The sequence below is a fragment of the Schistocerca gregaria genome, chromosome 3, assembly GCF_023897955.1.
Source record: "Schistocerca gregaria isolate iqSchGreg1 chromosome 3, iqSchGreg1.2, whole genome shotgun sequence".
Lineage (NCBI taxonomy): Eukaryota > Metazoa > Arthropoda > Insecta > Orthoptera > Acrididae > Schistocerca > Schistocerca gregaria.
In genome coordinates, this window is record NC_064922.1 from 472987347 (window position 1) to 473012749 (window position 25403).

General features: G+C 43.7%; 1 protein-coding gene across 1 annotated transcript in view; it reads right to left on the reverse strand.

Annotated features, from left to right (window-relative positions):
- The window catches only part of LOC126354493 (phospholipid-transporting ATPase ABCA1-like), a 419374-nt gene that overhangs the window by 287232 nt on the left and 106739 nt on the right, over positions 1 to 25403 (reverse strand). Inside the window, exon 6 of the mRNA XM_050004220.1 lies at positions 1861 to 2098. Within this exon, the coding sequence (XP_049860177.1) occupies positions 1861 to 2098 (238 nt within the window). The remainder of the gene's footprint in view (positions 1 to 1860; positions 2099 to 25403) is intronic.

The window sequence follows — 25403 nt, forward strand, 5'->3', positions numbered from 1 at the left end:
TGTAAGACACTAGGTCAGAGCCTTAGAATTTTGAAATGGTATTTATACTTTGGTATATCTAAAAACAAAAAAGATGTGACTTACCAAATGAAAGTGCTGGCAGGTTGATAGACACACAAACACAAACATACACACAAAATTCAAGCTTTCGCAACCAACAGTTGCTTCTTCAGGAAAGAAGGAAGGAGAGGGAAAGATGAAAGGATGTGGGTTTTAAGGGAGAGGGTAAACAGTCATTCAATCCCGGGAGCGGAAAGACTTACCTTAGGGGGAAAAAAGGACAGGTATACACTCGCATACACACACATATCCATCCGCACATACACAGACACAAGGAGACATTTGTAAAGGCCTTTACTTTTCCCTACAGGGAGTGGGGAGGGGGGGGGGTCGCATATTAAAAAATGCATGCCTGAAAGACAACAGAACAGCAACCAGAACAATTCAGTTTTTTAGAAAGTACTCAAGAGTACAAAAAGAGACACCACAGGAAGGGTGTTGTAGACTCACAAGGTCTATCACGTGATCTCCCTGCAAGACACAGCTGTGCATTGGCAGTGACCACGTATGGTCATACACAAGGCCCTGCAGGTTGGTGTCCGGAAGTACCAACGTGGAAGGGTCAGTGTGGGCTGCAGCACAGTACAAAGACAGGGCAGCAAAACCCATGGGAGAGTTCAGGACAGACAGCGGTCCAAGAGGGCCATCTATGTAGGTCAGGCCCAGGTACTGGACTTCTAGTATTTGCTCTGGCTCTGCTCGTATTCATGCTCAGCCACGTACCTCCTTCCATAGGATTTTGCAATCAGGAGTAGTGTATTTCATTCGAGTCATTATTCAATGCTTGCTTAGATGAGCAATTAGAGATTGTAGTTTTCAAATCTTGCCTTTGTTTGACTATTTCCCAACCAAGTTCCATAGCTCTTTCAAACTTCCAGCAAGTAATCTCCATGTTAACTGACTGAATGGACTTAAAAAAAACTACAACAATAATTCAACATATTACTATTATCACCAAGAATGAAATGACCAAGAGAACAGTAAGTTAAAATGGTGTTATGGAAGGAATTATCCTGGAGCACCTGAACAATAAAAGGAAAGTATGGAAAATAAGTAAGTATGGCTAAATTAGAAATACAAATTAGCTTAACTTCTTTATTTTATCAGGTGTCATTGTTATCCAACTGTTAGCTCCACAATGCCATCTGAAATTTCCACATTAGCTTGCCTTTTTCACGAAAGTTTCTTTTTCCTCATTGTCATTCACTGTTCTTTACATTTAATTTGTCTCCAATTTCATTTTGTCATTTCCTAACAGAAGAACATTTGAAGTTCCAACACACAATACTGGAAGTATGAGGCACTAAAAGACCTGTAACTAATTGTATTTCTAATTTTCTTTCATATTACAGCTGTATTTGAGAGCAAACGTTCAATAGTGCTGACTGACAGGGTATAGCAACTACACAAACATCAAATAAACTTCAGCTCAAAAATGCCAAATCGAAGGTAATCATGGGTGATATCCAGCTGCCTGATTGCACAAACTGCATAACACATCCACACATCATTGTGAAACAAACACTTCGATAGGAAACAGAATGAGTAATTGCTGTTTATGCTGCAAATGCATGAAAAAAATTTGTGCCTATACAAAATATTCTGGGTATTCTTGTAGCATCAAACAAGAGTACAATCTTGAGCTATCATCAGTGATCTTGAGTTTGTACATTAGTTTGAGATGCAACATATCATACAAGGATGTTGTAATAAGGAACTTCAAACCCAAACTTATATCAATAACTATTCAACATAGAACAGTAAACGTCCAATTTAATTAACTCACAACATCGTACTTACCTTTTTCAAAGAATGAACTTATGGCAAAGAAACAAAAGATTGACGAGATGCAGAACACAATAAGAAAAACCCATAACACAGTAGCATCAGCTTTTTCTATCAAAGGTGGCATCTTTCCCACGCCAAGCTTCATCACTAGGACTATACCAGTAACAGAGATCATATTTACAAATAAAGCATTGACCAGCCAACCAGTCCAAAGCATCCAGGATTTAAGGCCCATCAGTTTCATTAATTCCTGTAACAAAGAAAAAAGATGTTTAAGTGCCATACTGGAAAACATACAAAAGAAAACTTTATTTTTATGCATGCATCAAGTATGAATAAGAAGAATAATTTGATATAAAATGGTGCAATGCAGGACACTGAAATAATCTGATTCCGTGGAAGAATTTAGGTTAAACAGATTATACACTGAATTGTGATACATGAGGTGAATTCAAGCAACCAAAGAGTATTACTTTTGAACTCAATAAAAATAAATTCTCAGTCTGTTAGTTCATGTACACCTACCTGGCTCCAATATCAAAAGCCTATATACATTCACTGATGTGGAAGATGAAAAGTTAACAAACAAAAAGTTTACTGTTACCAGTCACTGTTTATTTGTTACCACGACGCGTTTCAAAGGTTTAAACCTCCATCATCAGGTGGATATACATCAGTTAATATGGCATTTGTGTGTTTGTGTTGTGTTACGATTTCTTTGGAGGAAGTTGTGACACTGTCTCCAGTGGTCACAGGATCCTTTCACAGTCGTAACACATCACATGAACACTATCATATTGTATAAACAAATATGGCGTCATATTTGTTTATACAATATGATAGTGTTCATGTGATGTGTTACGACTGTGAAAGGATCCTGTGACCACTGGAGACAGTGTCACAACTTCCTCCAAAGAAATCGTAACACAACACAAACACACAAATGCCATATTAACTGATGTATATCCACCTGATGATGGAGGTTTAAACCTTTGAAACGCGTCGTGGAAACAAATAAACAGTGACTGGTAACAGTAAACTTATTGTTTCATTTAATGTCAATAACAGTCACGGTAAAGCCTAACCTAAAAATGTTCGCATTTAAAGTTAACAAACAAAGCTAAAATTCAGATTACTGTTACTTCGTATTGTTTGTTGTTCCCAGTTTCAGTAACACAAGTGGGCTAATCTACGTCCTTATTTTACCACTTGCATTACAAGCAATACATGAAGGCTGTACTGCGAAGAGGAATGTACCCAGTATGTACAGTGCCCCCTTTCTTATCCCACCAAATATATCTAAAGTGTTTCGTATTTATGAGGGGCGTTTGAAAGGTCCATGCAAAAATAAAAACTACTTATGTGTTTGGGTTAAACCTTTTTTATTTTTCGACAGTCTCCTTTTAGACTTCTTCCAATGCTGTTCTAATTTGTTGATCCCTTCTGAATAAAATTAATTCTTCATGTCAGCAAAATAGCCATTAGATGCTGCAATCACCACCTCGTTTGAATAAAATCTTTGTCCCACCAGCCATTTCTTCAAATTGGGGAACAAATAGTAGTCCGGGGGAGCCAAGTCTGGAGAATAGGGGGGACATGAAACTCCTATCTCCATTAATTTTGTGACCACAACTGCTGAAGTGTGTGCTGGTGCATTGTCGTGATGGAAAAAGACTTTTTTGCGGTCCAATTGCGAGCGTTTTTCTTGCAGCTAGGTTTTCAAATGGTCCAATAATGATGAATAATATGCACCTGTAATAGTTTTACTGTTTTCCAGATAGTAAATGAGGATTATCCTTTGTGAATCCCAAAAGACAGTCGCCACAACCTTTCCAGCCGAAGGAATGGTCTTCGCCTTTTTTGGTGCAGATTTTCCCTTGGTAACCCATTGTTTAAATTGTTGTTTGGTCTCAGGTATATAGTAATGTATCCATGCTTCATCCACAGTGACAAAACAATCCTCAAAGTCCTGCGGATTCTTCCTGAACAGCTGCAAAACCATCCTTGCAACACTTCACACGATTTCATATTTGGTCAAGCATGCGCAATTGCGGAACCCATCTTGTGGACAGCTTTCTCATATACAAATGTTCATGCAAAATATTATGTATGCATTCCCACAGCACTAGCAATCTCACACACCTTAACTCTTCTGTCAGCCATCACCATATCATGGATTTTATCAATGATTTCTGGAGTCGTAATCTCCACAGGGTATCCAGAGCATTCATTAGCATCACTTGTGCCCATATGGCCACTCCAAAAATCTTGAAACCACCTATAAACTGTTCTAATCGATGGTGCAAAGTCACTGTAAAGTTTATCAAGCTTCTCTTTAGTCTACTGAGGCATTTTGCCTTTCATAAAGTAATGTTTAATCACCAAACAAAATTCTTCTTCGTCCATTTCTTGATAATAAATCTACTTCTTGATTCACACAAATACCAAATACAAAGAAATAGACCAATATGGCTGAAACTTGGTGTGCGTTCTTTCCAAAGATGCTGCTAACTAAACATGACCTCGATACACACCGGTGATGCCATCTCTGAAGACTTTGCACGGACTTTTCAAACGACCCTCATATCAAACAATAGAAAATCCAGGATGGAATGTAACAATATAATCAGAAGGAAAATAGCTACTCACCATATTTCGGAGATGTTGAGTCACAGATAGGCACAACAAATAGACTTTCACAATAACAAAGGCCAATGGCTGAAAGCTTTAGTTGTGAAAGTCTTTTTGTTGAGCCTATCTGCAACTCAGCATCTCCGCTATTTGGTGAGTAGCTATTTTCCTTCTCATAATACAGTGTTTCAAATTTATGTTTGATTTCATTCCAAACAAATTTTATGATGTACAGATTTGTTGCCAGACATAAGTAATCATCCAACTTTGAAGATAATGTGGTACACTCATAGTATAATGGTCATGGAAGAGAGATTCCATTTCTGCTACAGAGTAAACTTAGTTTGCGAACTGCGTGCTGATTCTCTTGTCTAACTATACAACCCGATTCATAGGAGACCAACAGTTTAATATGGACTCGAAATCACATTGCACCCCTGCAAATTTTTATTTTTTATTTTTTTTATTTTTGTGCGAGGGACGTCCCATTGCTCTTGGTGAAGGAAGTGCAAGACCAAAGCATGCAAAGATGCAGGTACCGCAACACGCGGCGTAGCATTTTCGGTGGAAAGGTGGATAACACCATCCCTAGCCATGAGGCGGTAACGCAAAGCGTAGTAGTTCCGCAACGGATCAGAAGTCTTAGCGGATGGACAATCTGGCCAACCCTTCTGAATACAGCGTAAAACCTGGGAGAGGGTGGGATCAGAACCCTTAGCAGCCGCCAGCCTGTCCCCGGTGATGGGGAACCCATCCACAACCTGCTGCTCGGCAACATCCAGGTGGAAACACAAAATTTCGTACCTATCGAATGCCAGATCAGGACCCATGGGAAGGTGAGACAGTGCATCAGCATTCGCATGTTGAGCAGTTGGCCGGAAACGAATCTCATAATTGAAATGAGACAAGTAAAGAGCCCAACACTGGAGGCAAGGTGCAACCTTGTCGGGAAGTAACGTTGATGGATGAAACATGGAAACAAGTGGTTTGTGATCCGTAACAAGATGAAATTTGGATCCATAGAGAGGAAAAAACACCTTGTGAAGAGCATAAATAATGGCCAAATCTTCTTTATCAATTTGAGAAAACTTTTGTTGGGCATCTGTGAGTGTTTTGAAGGCATAAGGTATGGGTTGTTCAGAACCGTCAGAAAAACAGTGCGCAAGGACTGCACCGACCCCGTATTGAGAGGCGTCCGTGGCAAGAACAAGATGTTGGCCAGGTCAATACGTAGCCAGGCACGAGGCCTATTTCAGCAAGCATAGTCTTCAATTTCTGGAAAGCCGCATCGCATGACGAGAAAAGGCACGTTTTTATGCAACACGCGATGCACCGAAGCAGCAGACGGTAAAAACTTGTGATAGTATGCTATTTTCCCCAAGAAGGCCTGCAGTCCCTTAACAGATGTAGGGTGAGGAAGAGCATCGATCACAGCGACAGTTTGCTGCGGCGGACGAATACCATCCCGAGAGAGTTGAAACCACGAGTATGCGACAGATGCCTGAAAAGAATTTCGATTTCTGAAGATTACACTAAAGACCGGCAGTCTGTAAGACATGAAAAAGTGTGCGGAGATTGTGAAGATGTTCGTCAGTGGTGGAGCCAGTGACAACAACATCGTCCTGGTAATTTATACACCCAGGGACAGTGAGCAATAATTGTTCCAAGAATCACTGAAAGAGAGCAGGGGCACTGGCAACCCCGAATGGCAATCATTGGTATTGATAGAGGCCAAAAGGTGTGTTACAGACCAGAAACTGCCATGAAGCAGCATCGAGAGGAAGTTGATGATAAGCTTCTGACAGGTCAAGTTTAGAAAAATACTGGCCTCCAGCAAGTTTAGTGAACAATTCTTCAGGTCGAGGCATAGGGTAAGTGTCGATAATGCATTGAGCATTTACAGTGGCTTTGAAATTGCCACTGACACGAATATAACCATTAGGCTTAGCAACGACAACGACAGGAGAGGACCACTCACTGGAAGTGACAAAGGAAGACCCCTGAAGCAGTGAGTCGATCCAGCTCTCGTTTGACCTGATCACGAAGGGCCACAGGGATGGACCGAGCCTGAAGAAACATAGGCCGAGCAGTGGGTTTGAGTGTAATATGAGCTTCAAAGTCATTTGCACGGCCTAACCCAGGAGAATAAAGGGACAAAAATGTCGTCGACAAGGAATCCAATTGAGCATAAGGAATAGCATCAGAGACAATATTGACAGAGTCATCTATGGAAAACCTAAAAACGCGAAAGGCATCAAAACCAAAAAGATTCTCCGCGTTACTATGGTCGACCACAAATATGGGAACAGTGTGAACTACAGCTTTGCAAGATACCTCAGCATCAAATTGTCCCAAGAGAGAAATCTTCTGTTTATTGTAAGTCCATAATTTTCTAGTGACAGGAGTCAGGATTGGAGAACGCAACTGAAGATACGTCTGAGAACTGATGATAGTGGTAGCAGAACCAGTATCCACCTGCATGCGAACATCCCAACCAAGTATTTGCAGTGAGGAATAACTTCCCTGAAAGGGAAGAAGTTCATGAACATCATATATGCGGTCGGATTTGCAAACGGATGACACATGACCCTTTTTTTTGCATTTGTGACAGACGGCCCAGCGTTGTTGACAATCTTCTCATGAATGTTTTGTAAAACACCGCGGACATGAAGGAAGTTGCCGTGGGTTTTGCTGCAGTTTCTTAGAGGTTTGTTTACGGTTAGGCCGAAGCTGCGTTTGGGAGCATACTACGGACACATCGGCCGGTGGGGACACGCCACACGCTTCATCAACACCACACAGAGGTTGTACTTCCTCAACGTAGCCCCATGCCTCTATTTGCGCTCCGGCGGCGCAAGAAATTTCGAAAGACTGAGCGATGGATAGGACTTCTTCTAGAGTTGGATTTGCCAACTGAAGGGCACGTTGCCTAACTTCTTTGTCGGGCGCCGAACGGGTAATAGCATCCCGTACCATGGAATCAGGGTAGGATTCTTTGTGAAGTTCAGTAAAAAATTGACATTTTCGACTGAGGCCGCAAAGTTCAGCAGCCCAAGTGTGATAGGATTGATTCGGTTGTTTTTGACAATGATAAAAGGCAACACGAGAGGCTACCACATGCGTATGCTTTGAAAATAGATGGACAGAAGTGAGCACATTTCAGCAAAGGACAAAGACGCAGGATCTTTCAAAGGAGCCAATTGCGACAACAACCGATACATTTGAGGTGAAATCCATGAAACGAACAGAGACTTACATGTTTGGTCGTCCCCAACATGAAATGCCAAGAAGTGCTGTCGAAGATGTTTTTCGTAATCAAACCAGTCTTCTGCCATCTCGTCATAAGGAGGAAAAGGAGGTAGAGAGAACGACGAGAGACGCCCCGCATTTGATGCCGCGACGAAATCACAAATAGCATTTTTGAGAAGCATTTGCTGTTCTATGAGACCTTTCAATAGTTTCTCTAAAGTAGCCATGGAACAATGTGGGTCAACGATGAAAAAGAAAAATTCACTACCTCGTCGCCAATTGTTACAACTTCAAGTTGAACAAATATATTTCAAGGACAACGCAATACATGAAAATCACAGATCAAGTAAACAGAGTAAGACGTGTGTACACTTTAACCGTCAAATCATAACTGAGTCCAAGTCTAGTGGCCACTGGCTGGCTGGCCGCTTAGGTGGCACTGCTGCTGCACGGCTGGCAGACAGCGCTGCATGTAGAGGACGCGCGTTACTGTGCGGCGGCACTTTCAAAGATCGGCGAGTCACAACCCTGTTATCCCATATTTAGGTAGGCCTAGTAGTAGCAACTGTGAAGTAACCACAAACCCACGTAGTTCACCTAATACTTTAACATCCACCATATAAATGAAATTCTATAGAAACGCCCTATTAAAAATGTAAATTTTGAGTATCCCTTAAATAAGAACAGAAGAAAATTTTCAACTCATTTATCCATAAGAACTTTACCAAATGGAGGAAAATGCATGGCTTGTGTGTTCAAAATCTACTGAAAAACTTTTTTGCTTCTGTTGTACACTTTTTTTTTTTTTTTTTTTTATGCGTCAGTTTCGCTCGCATTTTCATACCTTCCTACTGAGATTCATTCGCAACTCAAATGCTGAAGGCAATACAATTGCTAACTGTCACATTTCTGTAGGGCTGTTACATGTATGATAAAGATCATACCCACACCATAATTTCACATGCTATAAGATTTACGACCACAAGTGAAACATCATACCCGAAAATATGATAATTTTGGGAGTTGTACCTTCTGAGTGAGTAACTGTTGTGAAACAAATCAACTCTGCATACATTACTAAGTTAGCAGTTACAAAGCTCATGTCCAAAAATGAACTACACTCACGTTAAGATTATTTAGTTGACAGTAAGAATTTCTTCTTACACACGCACGCACGCACGCGCACACGCACACACCTAATAGAGACCTTGGGCATTTTTGGTTCTTTTTAGCACTGTGTGTACTTCACAGTTTGGCATAATACCTAAAAACTTAACTAACAATGGATGTCAGCTAGGTGCTTACTGCAGTGTACAATTTCTCATTACATGTGGTAATAACAGCACCTATGCTGCGAGTTGTTTAATGATCATTCTCAACTGTTTGTGCTCCAATGTAGTACTTGGCACACTTGTCAAGCAACACATAACATTAACATTTTGCGTTAATTTGTGTAATTTATTAAACAAGTATCCATGTCAAGTAGTGATGACTGCACTGCATGCACTGCATGGGAGGAACAACTAGTATTTCATTCATAGAGGGTAGAGGACCCTAATACTTCCTCCAAGGCAAAATACCAACACTATAAGGTTTCTGTAGTAGCTACTTTAACTGCATTAAAGAAACAGAAGCAGTCAAAAAAAATACATAAATAAAATGAGTGAAGCACTAAAAAATTTTGTATAACTTTTACAGTGTTTTTGTTTAAAGGCATAACAACAAATGACAAACAAACTACCGAATCCGAGCTTAAATTACCATATTCTTAACAGCTCATGATATCCCTTTTAATATAACTGATCATTTTACATCGATGTTAAAAAGTATGTTATTTTGTTCTAAAATTATGGTACCATAAAATGCTGTAACATAAGAAATGCTATTGTGCCTTCTTACAAAAATGATCTTATTTCCAAGCTTCAAGAAGTAAAATTTTCCATTTTGACATATTAAAATACCAATATTGCTTCAATCAGTTCTGCTTGTTTTGTTGTGTGTTATTACGACAGAATGGAAGGCTAAATATTTAGAAAACTCTTCATTTTGGCTGAAATAATGGCAGTGTCTGAAATTGGGGCAACTGTGGATAACCTGTACGTTAAACTCACTCAAGCCTTAGTACAACGTAATATTTCATTAGGAAACTTAATTAGTTTCGGCTCTGATGGTGCAAATGCTATGGCAGTGAAGCACAATTCAGTGTCTAATCGACTACAAGAATCCCTTTCTGGAATCATACCAACAAAATGTATTTGTCATTCAATTCGACTGTGTGCTAATGATGTTTGCAAGGCATTTCTTCGCTGTTGTGAGACACTTGCAAGAGATGTACATAATTAATTTAAAAACTGAGATAGCTGACATAGCCATTTCCAACTTAATTTTAATTAAGTTGCAAATGGCTATGTCAACTAGCTCAGTTTCAAAGATATATGCAGTTTAAAGTACAATAAATAATACATCCAGTGCAGACTCATTGGCTTTCACTTTTCCGTTGTCAAACAGTGGGCAGTGGGCAAGAGAAAAGATTATTAAGTCCAAAGAGATCCTAAACTTGTTGCATGATCCATTTATTAAACTGCCAGTTTCTAAAGTGGATTTTGCTCAAATTTAATACAATGAATATTTACTTTCAATCTTTAAAAGTTCTAGTGCTGACCTTAAAGAAATAAATGGAAAAATCTTTTAAACACATTTTACTAACCTACACGAAATAGGATTATGTTCACAGAGAATCTCTGGATACAATTATTGTGGAGCCTAGAAGCTGCAGGTGAGACCTATTTTCAGACATTAATAGCAAGTATTTAGGTGCAGAACTTTTGGACGCAATGAAGTTTAAGGATTTTTTGGTCATGCTTGAACTTATATGGGAACTTAGGGAGAGGTGCTACAACTTCTTAAATTGTGGATGTAAAGGAATACAGATGCAGTCTGATATTAATGAGCCTCTGCTAGATCATTTACTTGTATTATCTCCAAACAGAACATTGTATTATACAGAGAGAGAAATTACACCTACTTTAACAACACTGCCAGATCTTGCACCATGTGTTAAACCAACTGAAACGCAAAAAGTGACCTTGGATGAGCTTCCAGCAAATATTTCTTCGGAATTTGAACCTGATAGATTTTGGCACAAACTGTTCATACTAATATGCTAAGTACAAACATTTAAAATAACATAAGTTTGAATCCATGTATGATGGGGAAAATTGTTATGCCATGCTTTTAATGTACATAAATACAGGCATAATTAAAGGAGACTATATACATTGATCAGATTGGACAAATCTCATGGTGCTTTAGTGAACTTCACCCTGGCGTACTATCACTTCCACAGTCCACAGCAGAATGCAAGTGAGCACTATAGGAAGATAAAAATCATTACTGCCAGAAGATTGTAAGCTGTTGCTTGTTACTGTTACCACCCTTATCAGCAACTAGCAATATCATTTAACCCTTAAACAGTTGCATGGGGTGTTCAGAACACCCCAGTCATCCTTACTGATAGAGTATTACATAATCAATAGGAGTATAACATCATGTTCTTTGGTACCTTTCTAGGACGTAATATGAAAGCTTTGAGTAACAACAGAATCTACAATGGAAGACCAAGTTCCAAGAAAACACACAACAATGTGCCTTGGGATGTTGTCGGCACCCCGTGCGACTCTTTATGTTGCAGTGCTGCGAGAAAGCGTACAGTTGTGTTCCATAGCAGCTGCTTGTATTGTTGCTCTCTGCAGTTAAAACAGCTATGGATCATTGTGAAATAGATCATCAAAGAGTACGGAAGCTTCTGGAAGAGGTCTTAGATAAAACTTCTGAACGGAGGAGAAGAGGAAGAAGAGGAAACGGACAGTTGTGAAGTTCTCTCTCATCACAGTGCCACGGAAACGGAGGATGACGACAACCTAGAACTGGAACCACAAGTAAGTGCAGCAGATAATGAAAGCAAGCATGATTCTTTTATTGGAAAGGATAAGGTTATAAAATGGATGAAAAGTTGTCCTAGTCATAACGTAAGAACTAGAAGTGTAGACCTCATTATTCATCTCTCTGGTGTGAAAGCTATCGCAAAATCTGCAAAAACTGTTGTGGACTGTTTTTCAATATTTATAAATGACATAATTAGAACGATTACATCATGCACAAATATTTACGTAAAACACATTGAATCAAATTTCACAAGAGACCCTGATGCCAAACCAACACATTAGGAAGAAATCAAATCTCTTCTGGGTCTGTTGATATTGACTGGGCAATACAGGGCAGGACACCAAAACCTGGAAGACTTCATGGGACACAAATGGTTTTGGAATTGCAATATTTCATGCAACAATGAGTTTACGGCACTTTTGCTTCTTATTGTGTTGTTTGAGATTAGGTGATATTTGAGAAAGACCACAGCATAGAGAACTTGATCGCCTAGCTGCGTTCAGAGAAGTATTTGAATTATTCATGTCAAACTGTGTCATTAACTATACTGTGTCTGGATATACAACAGTGGATGAACAACTGGTTGCATTTTAGAGGCAAATTTCTGATAGTATATACCAAGCAAGCCTGCAAAATACAGTTTGAAAATTTTCACCTTATGTGACGCAAGAACATGGCATACTTCGGTGATCAAAATCTATGTTAGGACACAGTCAGAGGGTCCCTTTGCACTGTCGAACTCACCTAAGGAGATAGTAACTAGACTTGTACAGCTTATTGACGGTACAGGACACAATGTGACACTAGACAACTGGTTTTGTTCCATACACTGGCTGAAGAGCTCCTGAAAAAGAAACTTCCAGTAGTTTGCAGGAGAGGTCAGACACCAAAAATTATAACAATATACAAAAGACCAAAACAGGTGTGGACACTATAGATGAAATGTGCACCTGCAAATGACAAGAACAGTAAAGACAAGAAAGTTGCTGATATTTCTGGGAATAGCTAGATGATACACTGAAAAACATACCATATAGACATGTACAGATACTAGTAGGAGATTATAATGGACAGATTGGAAGAGAGAAGCAACATAAAGGAGTACCCTGCACACCAGCAGACAAACAAAAATGGAGAAAGACTAATTGAACTGTGTCGAGAACACAAAATGAGATTGGTGACAACACACTTCAGGGCCAAACCGTGTAAGAAAAAGACATGGGCAAACCTTGGGGAATTCCAAATTGACCACATAGCAATCAGCTGGACAAATGCTGAAGAGATCATGAACACAAAGGTCAGGAAGAACACAAGCATAGAATTGGGTCACTATCTCACAGAAGTTAAGTGTCTTTGGATTACAAACAGGGACAGACTGCCACAGACGAATAGAAGAACAGAAAACAAAGGTAGACAGAGACAAATTAAGACACAATCGATCCAGATATGAGGAAGGAATTGAATAATTCAATGAATGGGTCGACATGAAGCAAAATATGGCGAAACAGGCTGAACTATGGGGAAAGGAGGAAAAGAAATGGAAGCACCGGTGGTGGAACAAGGAATGTGAGGAAACAGTAGAGACTCACAGGAAAGCCTGGAGAGACTGGAGCAACAAAGGGGACCCGGAAAAATGGAAAGTTTTCTTAGGAACAAGAAAGGAAGCAAGCCGAACAATAAGATAGGCCAGAAGACAGAAGGTGAAGCAGGAACTAGACGAGAATGAGACCAACTTCAGGAAAAACAACAGCAGACACTTTTTTGAGAAATTAAAAGAGTCTGATTGGATACAAGGGTAGAGATAAGAAAGGGGAGCTGGCTATCAGTGCGAAGGAGAACTTTCACGACCTGCTGAACTGTGAACCACCTGAAGAAGAGTGGGACTGGGGACTGCCACAGAAGAGAGAGAACCATGCCCTCCAACCAGGGATGAAGTTGCACACGCCATAAGCAATCTGAAGAACAATAAAGCAACTGGAGAAGATGGTATAGCAACCAAAATGATAAAGTGGGGAGGCAACAAAGCAATAGGCAACATGACCAACATAATTCATCAGACCTGGGAGAACAAAGAAGTTGCCAGAAGGATGGAAGAATGCAATTGTAGTACCAATACACAAGAAGGGGGACGAGAGAGATGCAAACAACTACAGAGGAATATCGCTACTGGAGGTCGGATACAAGGTGCTGTCAAAACTATTGCTCAAGAGAGTAGAAGAACAGGTAGAAAGTATAGTTGGTAACTACCAAGCGGGATTCAGGAAGGGAAGAGGTTGTGTAGAAGAGATATTTATACTGAAGCAACTGACAGAACATAGGGCCTTAAAAACAAAAAAAAAGACAGTAATAACCTTCATGGACTTCACAGAGACATATGACTCCATCAACAGACAGACTCTTGTTAGGATCCTGAAGAATAGAGGACTTGATGGAACTACACAAGAACTCATAAAAGAAATTCTGACAGACACAAAAGCAAGGGTGAGATTCAGAGAAGCACTGTCAGAAGAATTTGAGATCAATTCTGGTGTTAAACAGGGAGGTGGATTGTCACCACTGTTGTTCTATATAGCACTGGACAAAGTGATCACGCAGTGGAGAGCAATACACGAGGAAATGGGAATACCAAAGATCCATGAGGGGGACAAAAAGGACAACAGGGCTCAAGTGAACTGCCTAGCCTTTGCCTGAAAGGTGGGACTGAGGATCACCTATAACAAGACAAAGACATTAAACACCACTGCAGACTGGGAAACACCGGAAGGCACTGTGCAAATGGTGGACAAATTTAAATACCTAGGAGAATTTATGACAGGAAGGAACAGGAGCAAAGGAGGGAACAACAGAGAGGATAAAGAAGATGAGGTCAGCCTTCTGCATGACGAGAGAGATGTACAATAAAAAGAATATATCCACAGAGGCAAAGATAAGTCACTACAAGGCAACAGTGAGGAATGCAGTATTATATGCTGCTGTGACGATGACACTAGGAAGAAATGGGGCAAAACAACTAGAGAAAAATACTAGGTTCCAAAAGAGGTGGAGAGAGGTGGATGCGAAGACTTAGGGAAGAATTGTACTGGAACATGAGAACAATATCTGGGGAAATCAGACTAAAAAGGGCAAGGTTTGCTGGGCATGTAGTTAGGATGAGTATGGGCAGAATGACGAAAAGAGTGTGGGAAACAACAGGCAGGACAAGGGGAAAGACAGGAACCAGTTGGATTGTTGAATTACAGAAGGACTGGTTGGAATTGGGGATCAAGGTCAAAGGAAAGGAAAATTGGAGGAACAAATATACACCGACAGATATGCCAGAGATCAATGACAGAAAAGAATACAGGAAAAGATTAGAATGTCACCAGTGGAGCCGCCAGGAGAAACGGAAACTGAAGATCTCGGAAGAAGAGCGGGAGAGAAGAAGAAAAAGAATGAAGAGGTTGTGGGCGAAAAAGAGGAAAATGCAGTCCACGGAGGGGCTACCTGTGATCCTACAGAGGTCGTAATGCAAGAAGAAGAAGAAGAAGAAATGTGCGCTACTTATTCAACTTCAAGAAAAACTAGATGCTCGCCACTTGCCCTATTTTTCCGAATGATTGACATTGCTTGCATTAACGCCTTCATCATATGTGCAGATAATAACAATTAGAGGATTTCCCAGGGATTGTTTTTACTTTATGTCGGAAGGTCATTAGCACATCCCATAGTGTGCAGCAGAGCAGCCACTCACTCCCTGCATAAAAAAGTTAGGGAAAAGCCGCAAAAAATGGTGGGAATTGAAGATATCAACAATGCACCACCTTCTGAACAAAGAATACTCAAGCCCAGCCACTGCTCAGTTTGTCCTCTGTGTAAAGATAAAAAAGTTGAATTGCACTGTGCTCGATGTTTAAGTTATGTGTGTAAAGCACATGAGAAATGTGTGTGTAACGTGTTACGATAACGCACACCTTTACAGCCAATGATATTGACTGATTTCATAAAATGTTCGTACGAGTTCACTGAACAAATGTTTAATTATAAATGTCTTATACCTGTTATACAGTATGAAGAATAACAGAAATAAATAATTAAACAAAATATTGTAAGAAAATGGGAATTACAGCATATGTTTCAAATAACCCAATTTAACACTAAAATAATATTAAATAAAATGTTAATGTATTAGGAGATAACATTCTAAATAGCCATTTGTAAAGTAAACATATTCATATCAGTGATATGCTGCACAAGAATGTCCTTATAGCCACTTTTATTTGGTGTGTTAGCAACACCCTGCGTGACTATTAATGTTACGAAAAGCCGCAGGACTGCATAAGGATTAATGAATGAAGAAGAGCAAGAGGAATGAAAACCGATGTGAGAAACCAGCATCACGTCTAAAATGAATGGAACTCTCCTTCATCTCACTGCACCAAATGGTCCTGTGATTGATGCACTACATTCCAACTAACCAAATCTAAGATAGAAAGACTGGTCACTGCTCATATTTACCCATCGAATGATTCAGATGAAATTTATCAATTTCTGACTATATCAAGACAATTATATTGATGTCAGTGACAATGAATAAATTCATCCAGACAATTACAAACAGTACTAGCACTGACACTGTTTATTTTTATTTTATTTTGTTAAAAAGTTTTGATTTTTTTTTTTTTTTTTTAACTATGGAATGTAAGCCAATTAGCACTATAAGCATAGACCGAGATGGTAGCAGGTGGGGAGAGAGACTGAAAAATAAAAATGTATGATATTTTCAGTGGTTGTACAATATTCTTGAAGTGAATTGTATGATCCATTTGCAGTGACTTCCTAACAATCCTGCATTTCAAGTAATAAGTTTTCTTGGCCCTTGAGCTGTGATGAAAATGGAGAGTGAAAGTACATGGTGACAGTACAGGTACAGAAAGAAGACTTTCCACTATCTTTCTCAGTGCTGACAACTCTGGTGCGAGATTCTTACTGATCATTTTTCATGGCAGAAATGAAACATGGAAGTAACAAGGTTTTATGAAAGCTTGTTACATGGAGGTTAATGTTTAAATGTTGTGCTTATCTGCAGCAATTAATACGAATTAGCTACACATTGTTGGATCTCATATATTGGCCGTAGCTGCAAGCAGCTCAGTCTTATGATTTCTACTGAGAAGTACTGATAGAAAACAGAAAACAGCTTTTAACAATGGAGGCATAGAGAACTTGCACCAGTGCATTGCACTGTTTGTTGTTCGCTTTGTTTGATACAGACATGAATTTTAAATGGAGAAAAGGAAATTTACTTTTCCCAAACTCTAAGTAGAGTTTCCTTTGGTTGGTTGGTTTGTGGGGGTTAAAGGGACCAGACTACTTAGGTCATCGGTCCCTTGTTCCACGACCATAATAATACACGAAGAAAAGTCCAACAAGCAATAAAAACATAACGGAGACGACAAGGGACGACACAGTACAAGAAAGACATAGACGAAGACCAGAGAAAAGAGATTAAAAGACACACTGAGTGCGACGGTCATTGGCCGACCATGAAAATAAAACTGGAAAGGCCAACAACCAAGGGACACATTAAAACACCACAAACTAAAACCCCAGGCCAAAAGCCACAGTCGACACTAAAAAAAAATAAAAGGGGACTCTCATATTGAATGATAAAAACCCCCTGCTCGAATAAAACGGAGAACTAAGTCAGCCATAGTAGAGTCATCGGTTAAAAGAGCAGGGAGTGTATCAGGCAGCGCGAACGTCTGCCTGAGGGCAGTTAAAAGTGGGCAGTCGAGTAAGACGTGTACCACGGTCAGGGCCAATCCGCAGCGACAGAGAGGCGGGTCGTCACGGCACAATAGATACGCGTGCGTGAGCCGGGTATGTCCTATGCGGAGCCGGCAGAGGACGACAGCGTCCTTGCGAGACCCCCGCATGGAGGAGCGCCACACACTGGTTGTCTCCTTGACTGCCCGAAGTTTGTTGGGAGAGGGCAGGGTGCGCCACTCATCACGCCAAGCAGCAAGGACCTTCTGCCACAATACGGATCGGACGTCACTCTCTAAAAGACCGATCTCCATGGCCGGGGAACTGACCGCCTGTTTCGCCAGTTCGTCAACCCGCTCGTTACCCGGGATGCCGACGTGACCCGGGGACCAAACAAAGGTGACAGAGCGGCCGCAACGGACGAGAGTATGGAGGGACTCCTGGATGGCCATCACCAGACGGGAACGAGGGAAACACTGGTCAAGAGCTCGTAAACCGCTCAGGGAGTCACTACAGATGACAAAGGACTCACCTGAGCGGGAGCGGAGAAACTCTAGGGCACGATAGATGGCAACCAACTCGGCAGTGTATACACTGGAGCCAGCTGCCAATGACCGTTGCTCACAATAATCCCGTAGAGTGAGAGCGTAACCAGTGTGACCAGAGACTACCGAACCGTCGGTGTAGGCCACCGCCGCGTTCGGAAACTCGGCCAGGATGGAAAGAAAGCGGCGGCGGAGGGCCTCCGGAGGCACTGAGACCTTCGGACCGTGTGCCAAGTCGAGCCGAAGGCACGGTCGGGGCACACTCCACGGGGGCAGACGGAGATTGGCCCGGAAAACAGGCGGCAGAGGAAAAAAGTCAAGGCCACGGAGAAGGTCCCGGAGGCGAACCGCAATGGGACACCCTGACCGGGGCCGCCTGTCTGGAACATGGACGATCGAGCGCGGGAACAGGAGACGGTAGTTTGGATGCCCTGGCATGCTATAAACGTGCGCGGCATAGGCGGCCAGAAGGCGGTCACGCCGGAACCGCAATGGAGGGACACCAGCCTCCACAAGTATGCTGTCGACGGGGCTTGTCCGGAACGCTCCCGTGGCGAGGCGGATCCCGCAGTGGTGTATGGGATCCAGCAATCGCAACGCCGAAGGCGAGGCAGAACCGTACGCCACACACCCATAATCAAGGCGGGACTGGATCAGCGCTTGATATAGGTGGAGGAGGGTGGACCGGTCGGCACCCCACCTGGTGTGGCTTAAGCAACGGACAGCGTTTAAGTGCCGCCAGCATGTTTGCTTCAGCTGCCTAATATGGGGCAGCCAAGTCAACCGGGTATCGAACACCAGTCCCAAGAACCGATGCGTCGCGACCACAGCAAGAGGTTCACTGTCAAGGTAAAGGCGCGGCTCAGGGTGAACCGTGCGACGCCGGCAGAAATGCATAACGCAGGTCTTCGCGGCCGAAAACTGGAAGCCGTACGCTACAGCCCATGACTGCGCCTTGCGGATGGCACCTTGCAGCTGCCGTTCAGCAGCGGCGATGCCACTGGAGCTGTAATATAGGCAGAAGTCGTCCGCATATAAAGAAGCCGCGACGGACGACCCCACCGCCTCAACAAGCCCATTGATGGCAATTAAAAACAGGGACACACTGAGGACAGACCCCTGTGGGACCCCGTTCTCCTGGACCCGGGAGGAACTATGCGACGCAGCTACTTGCACGCGGAAGGAACGATACGAAAGAAAATTCTGAATAAAAATCGGGAGCGGGCCCCTAAGGCCCCACCCATGAAGTGTGGCCAGGATGTGATGGCGCCAAGTCGTATCGTATGCCTTCCGCATGTCGAAGAAGACGGCAACCAGATGTTGGCGGCGCGCAAAGGCTGTACGGATGGCAGACTCCAGGGAGACCAGATTATCGACGGCAGAGCGGCCTTTACGGAACCCACCCTGAGACGGAGCCAGAAGGCCCCGAGACTCGAGGAGCCAACTCAACCTCCGGCTCACCATACGTTCCAGCAACTTGCAAGGAACGTTGGTGAGGCTTATGGGGCGATAGCTGTCCACCTCCAGCGGGTTCTTGCCAGGTTTCAATACGGGGAGGACTATGCTTTCCCGCCATTGAGACGGGAAAACACCCTCGACCCAGACGCGATTGAAAAGATCTAGGAGGCGTCGCTGGCAAGGCACTGAGAGGTGTTTCAGCATCTGGCTGTGAATGCGGTCTGGTCCAGGAGCCGTATCAGGGCAAGCAGAAAGTGCGCTCTGGAATTCCCATTCGCTGAAAGGAGCATTGTACGACTCCGCGCGGCGCGTGTGAAAGGAAAGCCTCCGACTTTCCAACCGCTCTTTCCGGGAGCGGAAGGCCAACGGGTAGTTCGTTGACGCGGAACACTGAGCAAAATGCTCTGCCAACCGGTCCGCAATCGTGTCGGAGTCGGTGCACACTGCTCCATTCAGCGAAAGCCCAGGGACAGAGACAGGTGGCCGATAGCCTTGGAGTCGCCGAATCTTGGCCCAAACCTGCGATGCAGAGGTACGGACGCCAATGGTGGAAACATAACGTTCCCAGCACTCCTGCTTCCGTTGGCGAATAAGGCGTCGGGCTCGGGCGCGGAACTGTTTAAAAGCAATGAGGGTCTCCAACGACGGGTGCCGCTTATGGCGCTGAAGAGCCCGCCGGCGATCTCGAATCGCCTCTGCGATCTCGGGCGACCACCACGGCACAGTCCTCCGCCGAGGTGCCCCGGATGGACAGGGAATCGCAGATGCCGCCGCAGAAACGATGCTGGTGGTGACCGACTGAACCACCGCATCAATTGTATCAGTGGAAGGAGGTGCGATCACTGCGACAGATGTAAATAAGTCCCAATCAGCCTTATTCAGAGCCCATCTGGAGGGGCGTTCAGAAGAGTGACGCTGTGGCAGTGACAGAAAGATGGGGAAATGGTCACTACCACATAAGTCGTCATGGACCCTCCAGTGGATGGATGGTGAAAGTCCGGGGCTGCAAATAGAAAGATCAATGGCCGAAAACGAGCCATGGACCGCACTAAAGTGGGTCGCCTCTCCCGTGTTTAAAAGGCAGAGGTCAAGCTGTGACAGAAGAGTCTCGACATCTCTGCCCCGGCCAGTAATCGCGGCGCTACCCCACAAGGGGTTATGGGCGTTAAAGTCGCCCAGCAACACAAAGGGAGGCGGCAGTTGTCCTATCAATGCAGCCAACACATGACGAGAGACATCACCATCCGGCGGAAGGTACAAACTGCAGACAGTAATAGGCTGAGGCGTCCACATCCTTACAGCGACAGCCTCTAAGGGTGTATGAAGAGGCACACACTCGCTGTAGATAGAGTTAAGGACGTAGACGCAGACTCCACCAGACACCCTCTCATAAGCTGCCCGGTTCTTATAATAACCCCGATACCCTCGTAGGGCAGGGGTCCGCATTGCCGGAAACCACGTTTCCTGGAGGGCAATGCAGAAGAAAGGGTGACTGCTGACGAGTTGGCGGAGCTCAGCAAGGTGGTGGAAAAAACCGCTGCAGTTCCACTGGAGAATCACATTGTCCATGGGCGAAATAGGCGTGAAGGGACCGAGGAGGCAGATCACGTCACTGGGTCACCTGCTGTCACCGATCGAGGACCAGTACAATCGGCGTCCTTGGCGTCTGAGGGTATGGCGAGATCCAGGTCCTCAGCGGATGCCATGATCTCCACCTCATCCTCAGACGCAGAGCCTGTATGGAGCGGTGGGGCGGATGCCACCGCGCGTTCCTTGGCCTTAGAGGCCTTCTTCTTCTTCGTCTTCTCTCTCTGCTCCTTGGGCTTTACTGGCTGGGAGGGCTCCACCGAGTCAGTTACCGGGACGGAGGAGGAGCGGGAAGCCCTGCGACCAGCCGCTGGCCTGCTTTTCAGCCATTGGCTGACGTCACCCTTCCCAGAGGTGGAAACCTGGGAAGGGAGGGACCCGAGGGATCCCTTGCGAGAGAGAGTCGCCGAAGAAGTCGGACGCTTCTCCGGCTTAGAGTTGGGGACTTGTGTCCCCGATGGTTGGGGGGTCGTTGCTCCTGAGGTAGGTGGTGCAGGAGCAACAGATGGGGAAGTGCCCCCCACCATCAAGGGGGCAGGTGTAGTATTCCGGCTCAGAGTGTTCAGTGGAATCGGTGCAGCAGATGACAAAACTACTGTTTTGGCAGCGGTGGCATAGGAGCTGGTCAGAGCCACAGGATGTAGCCTCTCGTATTTCCGCTTAGCCTCAGTATAGGTCATGCGGTCCAGGGTCTTATATTCCATGATCCTTCGTTCTTTCAGTAGAACCTTGCAGTCTGGCGAGCAAGGGGAATGGTGTTCGCCGCAGTTCACACAGATGGGAGGCGGCGCACATGCAGTATTAGGATGTGAAGGGCGTCCACAATCTCTGCATGTCATGCTGGAAGTACACCGAGATGACATGTGGCCGAACTTCCAGCATTTGAAACACCTCATCGGGGGAGGGATATAGGGCTTCACATCACATCGGTAGACCATCACCTTGACCTTTTCGGGTAGGACGTCACCCTCGAAGGCCAAGATGAAGGCACCGGTGGCTACCTGATTATCCCTCGGACCCCGATGGACGCGCCGGACGAAGTGAACACCCCGCCGTTCTAAATTGGCGCGTAGCTCGTCGTCTGACTGCAAGAGTAGGTCCCTATGGAATATAATGCCCTGGACCATGTTGAGACTCTTATGGGGTGTGATCGTGACGGAAACATCCCCCAACTTGTCACAAGCGAGTAACCGCCGTGACTGTGCAGAGGATGCCGTTTTGATCAATACTGCCCCAGAGCGCATTTTGGACAAGCCCTCCACCTCCCCAAACTTGTCCTCCAAGTGCTCGACAAAAAACTGAGGCTTGGTCGCCATAAACGATTCCCCATCGACTCGTGTACAGACTAAATAGCGAGGTGAATAAGGTTCGCTGCCAACCGTAGCCTTTCGTTCCTCCCATGGTGTGGCCAGGGAGGGGAACGATTGTGGATCATATGCCTGAGCGTTATATTGAGGCCGAGAACGCTTAGAGACTGCTGGCGGCTGGCCGCCAGCAAGAGATGATGTACCACGCTTCATCGCGGGTCATCCGCCCTGATGCCACCTACTCCGACCAAGGGCCCTCCCCACGGGCGCCACCCAGCCTCAGCAACGACCACCTGGCGGGATGGCCATTGCCGGGAGTCCCGATGCCCCAAGGAGACAGGCATCTACTCCTTGGCATACGCGGGGAGTTAACGGCGCAGGCATCAGTAGAGCGATCCCTGTGTTGTCAGGGGGCTACAACCGACAGGGTACATGGCGGCCCCACCACAACGGACTGGCTACCGTGCTGGATTTCAGGTGAAATGTAGTCCATGATCGTCATTGGCGCATAAAGCGACACAGCAGAGCAGACTGCAAAAACCGCACCCAAGAACAAAGCCACGCCCTAGAGATGGTGAGTGGGCGGGACAGCTATGCGACGACGACCAACCAAGCTAGAGATGGTAATGAGCGATGGACACATTGCACCTTGTAAGGCGCCCTTCCCCAATCAGCTCGCTCTTCGGAAGAATTTAGAAGATGGAGGTCAAACCCGGTAGAGGACCATCACATAAGGCCGAAACGTTTGAGACTCCTTTTAGTCGCCTCTTACGACAGGCAGGAATACCGTGGGCCTATTCTTACCCCCGAACCCACAGGGGGGAGAGTTTCCTTTCTTGAAGCAAATGGCAACATCTTTGAATGTAGAATGTGATTTAAGTCATTCAGTTTTCTGCACTGAACATGGAGGACATGCCAATACAACACAACACAACACAACACATTAAGAAGCACAGCACATGTTGGCAGTTTCCGTGAGGGCTTCCAGTAGTATGACTGCCTTTGTAAGTACGAACTGACTACAAACTGAGCAAGATAAACACATCACTGCCGAAGAACAGCTGTGTGTTTCGTACTGCAAAACACAACCACTCATTATGTTCAATGGACTACACAGCTCTTATCATCAGAGAACTTTTTGAGAAGAAAATCATGTGCTCCAGGACAAAACAGAGTCGATTTTTGTGCACGTTTTATCGCCATACGCAAGGCACGAAGTGCAATCAGAATTTAGAGACTAAGCACATGTCTGTGATAGTTGATGGATCAAATCACTAAGACTTAAAATTAGTCCCAATTTTAGTTACATATTTCACTCCTACCAAAGGTGTTCGTATAAAAAAATCTCTTTTCTGAACCTTGGTGGAGAAACAGCAGAATTATTAGCTACTTATGTCCTAGGCACCTTAAGAAAGCAGAATTTAACTGTCAAGTTTGTCACCCTTCATGCAGATAACTAATGCTAATTTTGGTGAGTACAAGAGGGCTGGGACAAATATGTATTCCAAACTGAACAGTGTATTCACGGCATTGGTTGTGTAGCCCGTGTGGTACACAATGGTGCAGAGACAAGTGCAGACATTCTTTGTGTCAATACAGAAACTGTTGGAGAAAAAATTTCAGCATTTTCATTTTTATAACATGTGTGTAGAAAAACTGAAACCATCTTGCGATTTTGTTGCTAATGAATATAAGCAGGTTATAGATAGTGTTAAAACTAGATCATTGTCATTGCTGCCAGGACTTATAAGACTTAATGATATTTATGAAACTGTGAAGTTTTATTCCATGTCTCAGGACAGGTGTCACGCAATGCTAAAACAATGTTTTGAGAACCCACAGTCACTTCTTTGGCTTCATTTCACACAAATCCACCTGAAAAAGCTATCAAATTCAATCCAAAAACTGGAAATAACAAATATTTCTGGTACTGAATCAGCTGAGTAACAGAAATGTTTAAAGAAAAAAAAAACAACAGAGATGTAGTAATCTTAAAATGTAAGCTTTCACAGCCGGCGTCTTCATTAATGAAAACATCCGGGCTGAATTGCCATGGTCCATAAATAAAACTGCTTCTCCTTCCTGACATTTCGTTGCCTACTGTGGGCAACATCATCTGAGGTGAGTCGACGACTGGCTGCTAGGCGCTGGAGGTCCCACTTATATAGAGCACTTAGATGGCGCCACCACTCATCACGTGCTTTCGGCTTTAAAACTATCCCTGGCTAGTGCCATCTTTCTCGATTATAGGTAATCGATAGTCACTTCATTGGTACAGAGTCGACCGCCATATCTTGTCTAGTTTTAATCCTTCTTCTTTTTTATTAAAATTATTTTCGTGCTTGTAGATCTCTATAGCTTCTCTATACATGTGGGTATAATAATGTGAGGTCCTAGCTATCATGTTTGTCTCACTAAATTTTATTTCGTGAACACCGTCTTTGAAAACGTGTTCCGCTACAGCTGATTTGTCAATTTGTCCCAATCTACAGTTCCTTTTGTGTTCCATTAGGCGGGTATTAACACTCCTTTTAGTTGTTCCAATATAAACCATGCCACAGCTGCACGGAATTTTATACACACCTGGGGTAGCTAAGGGGTGTAGTGCGTCTTTCACCAATCTTAAACTTTCACTAATTTTCTTGGTAGGTCGAAAGATTGTCTCCACTTGAAATTTGGCCAAAACTTTCCCAATACGGTCCAAGATGTTATGAATAAACAGAAGAAAAACTTTTCCAGCCAACGGTTGTTGTTGTCGTGTATTTTCAGACACTTTTCTTCTAGGGTGGAGTGCTCGATGTATTTCATTGTCAGTGTACCCATTTCTCTTAAAAGCAGTTCGCAAATGGCTTAATTCATCTTGCAAATAAATTGGCTCACAGATGTTATTAGCCCTGTCCATTAAAGATTTTATGACTCCTCTCTTCTGCCTAGGATGATGATTTGAATCCTTATGTAGGTAACAATTGTGTGTGTGTGTGTGTGTGTGTGTGTGTGTGTGTGTGTGTGTGTGTGTTTCCTATATACCTTGTGCCCTGAAGTCCCATCTGCCCGTTTAATAACCAATACATTCAAAAAATTTAGTTGT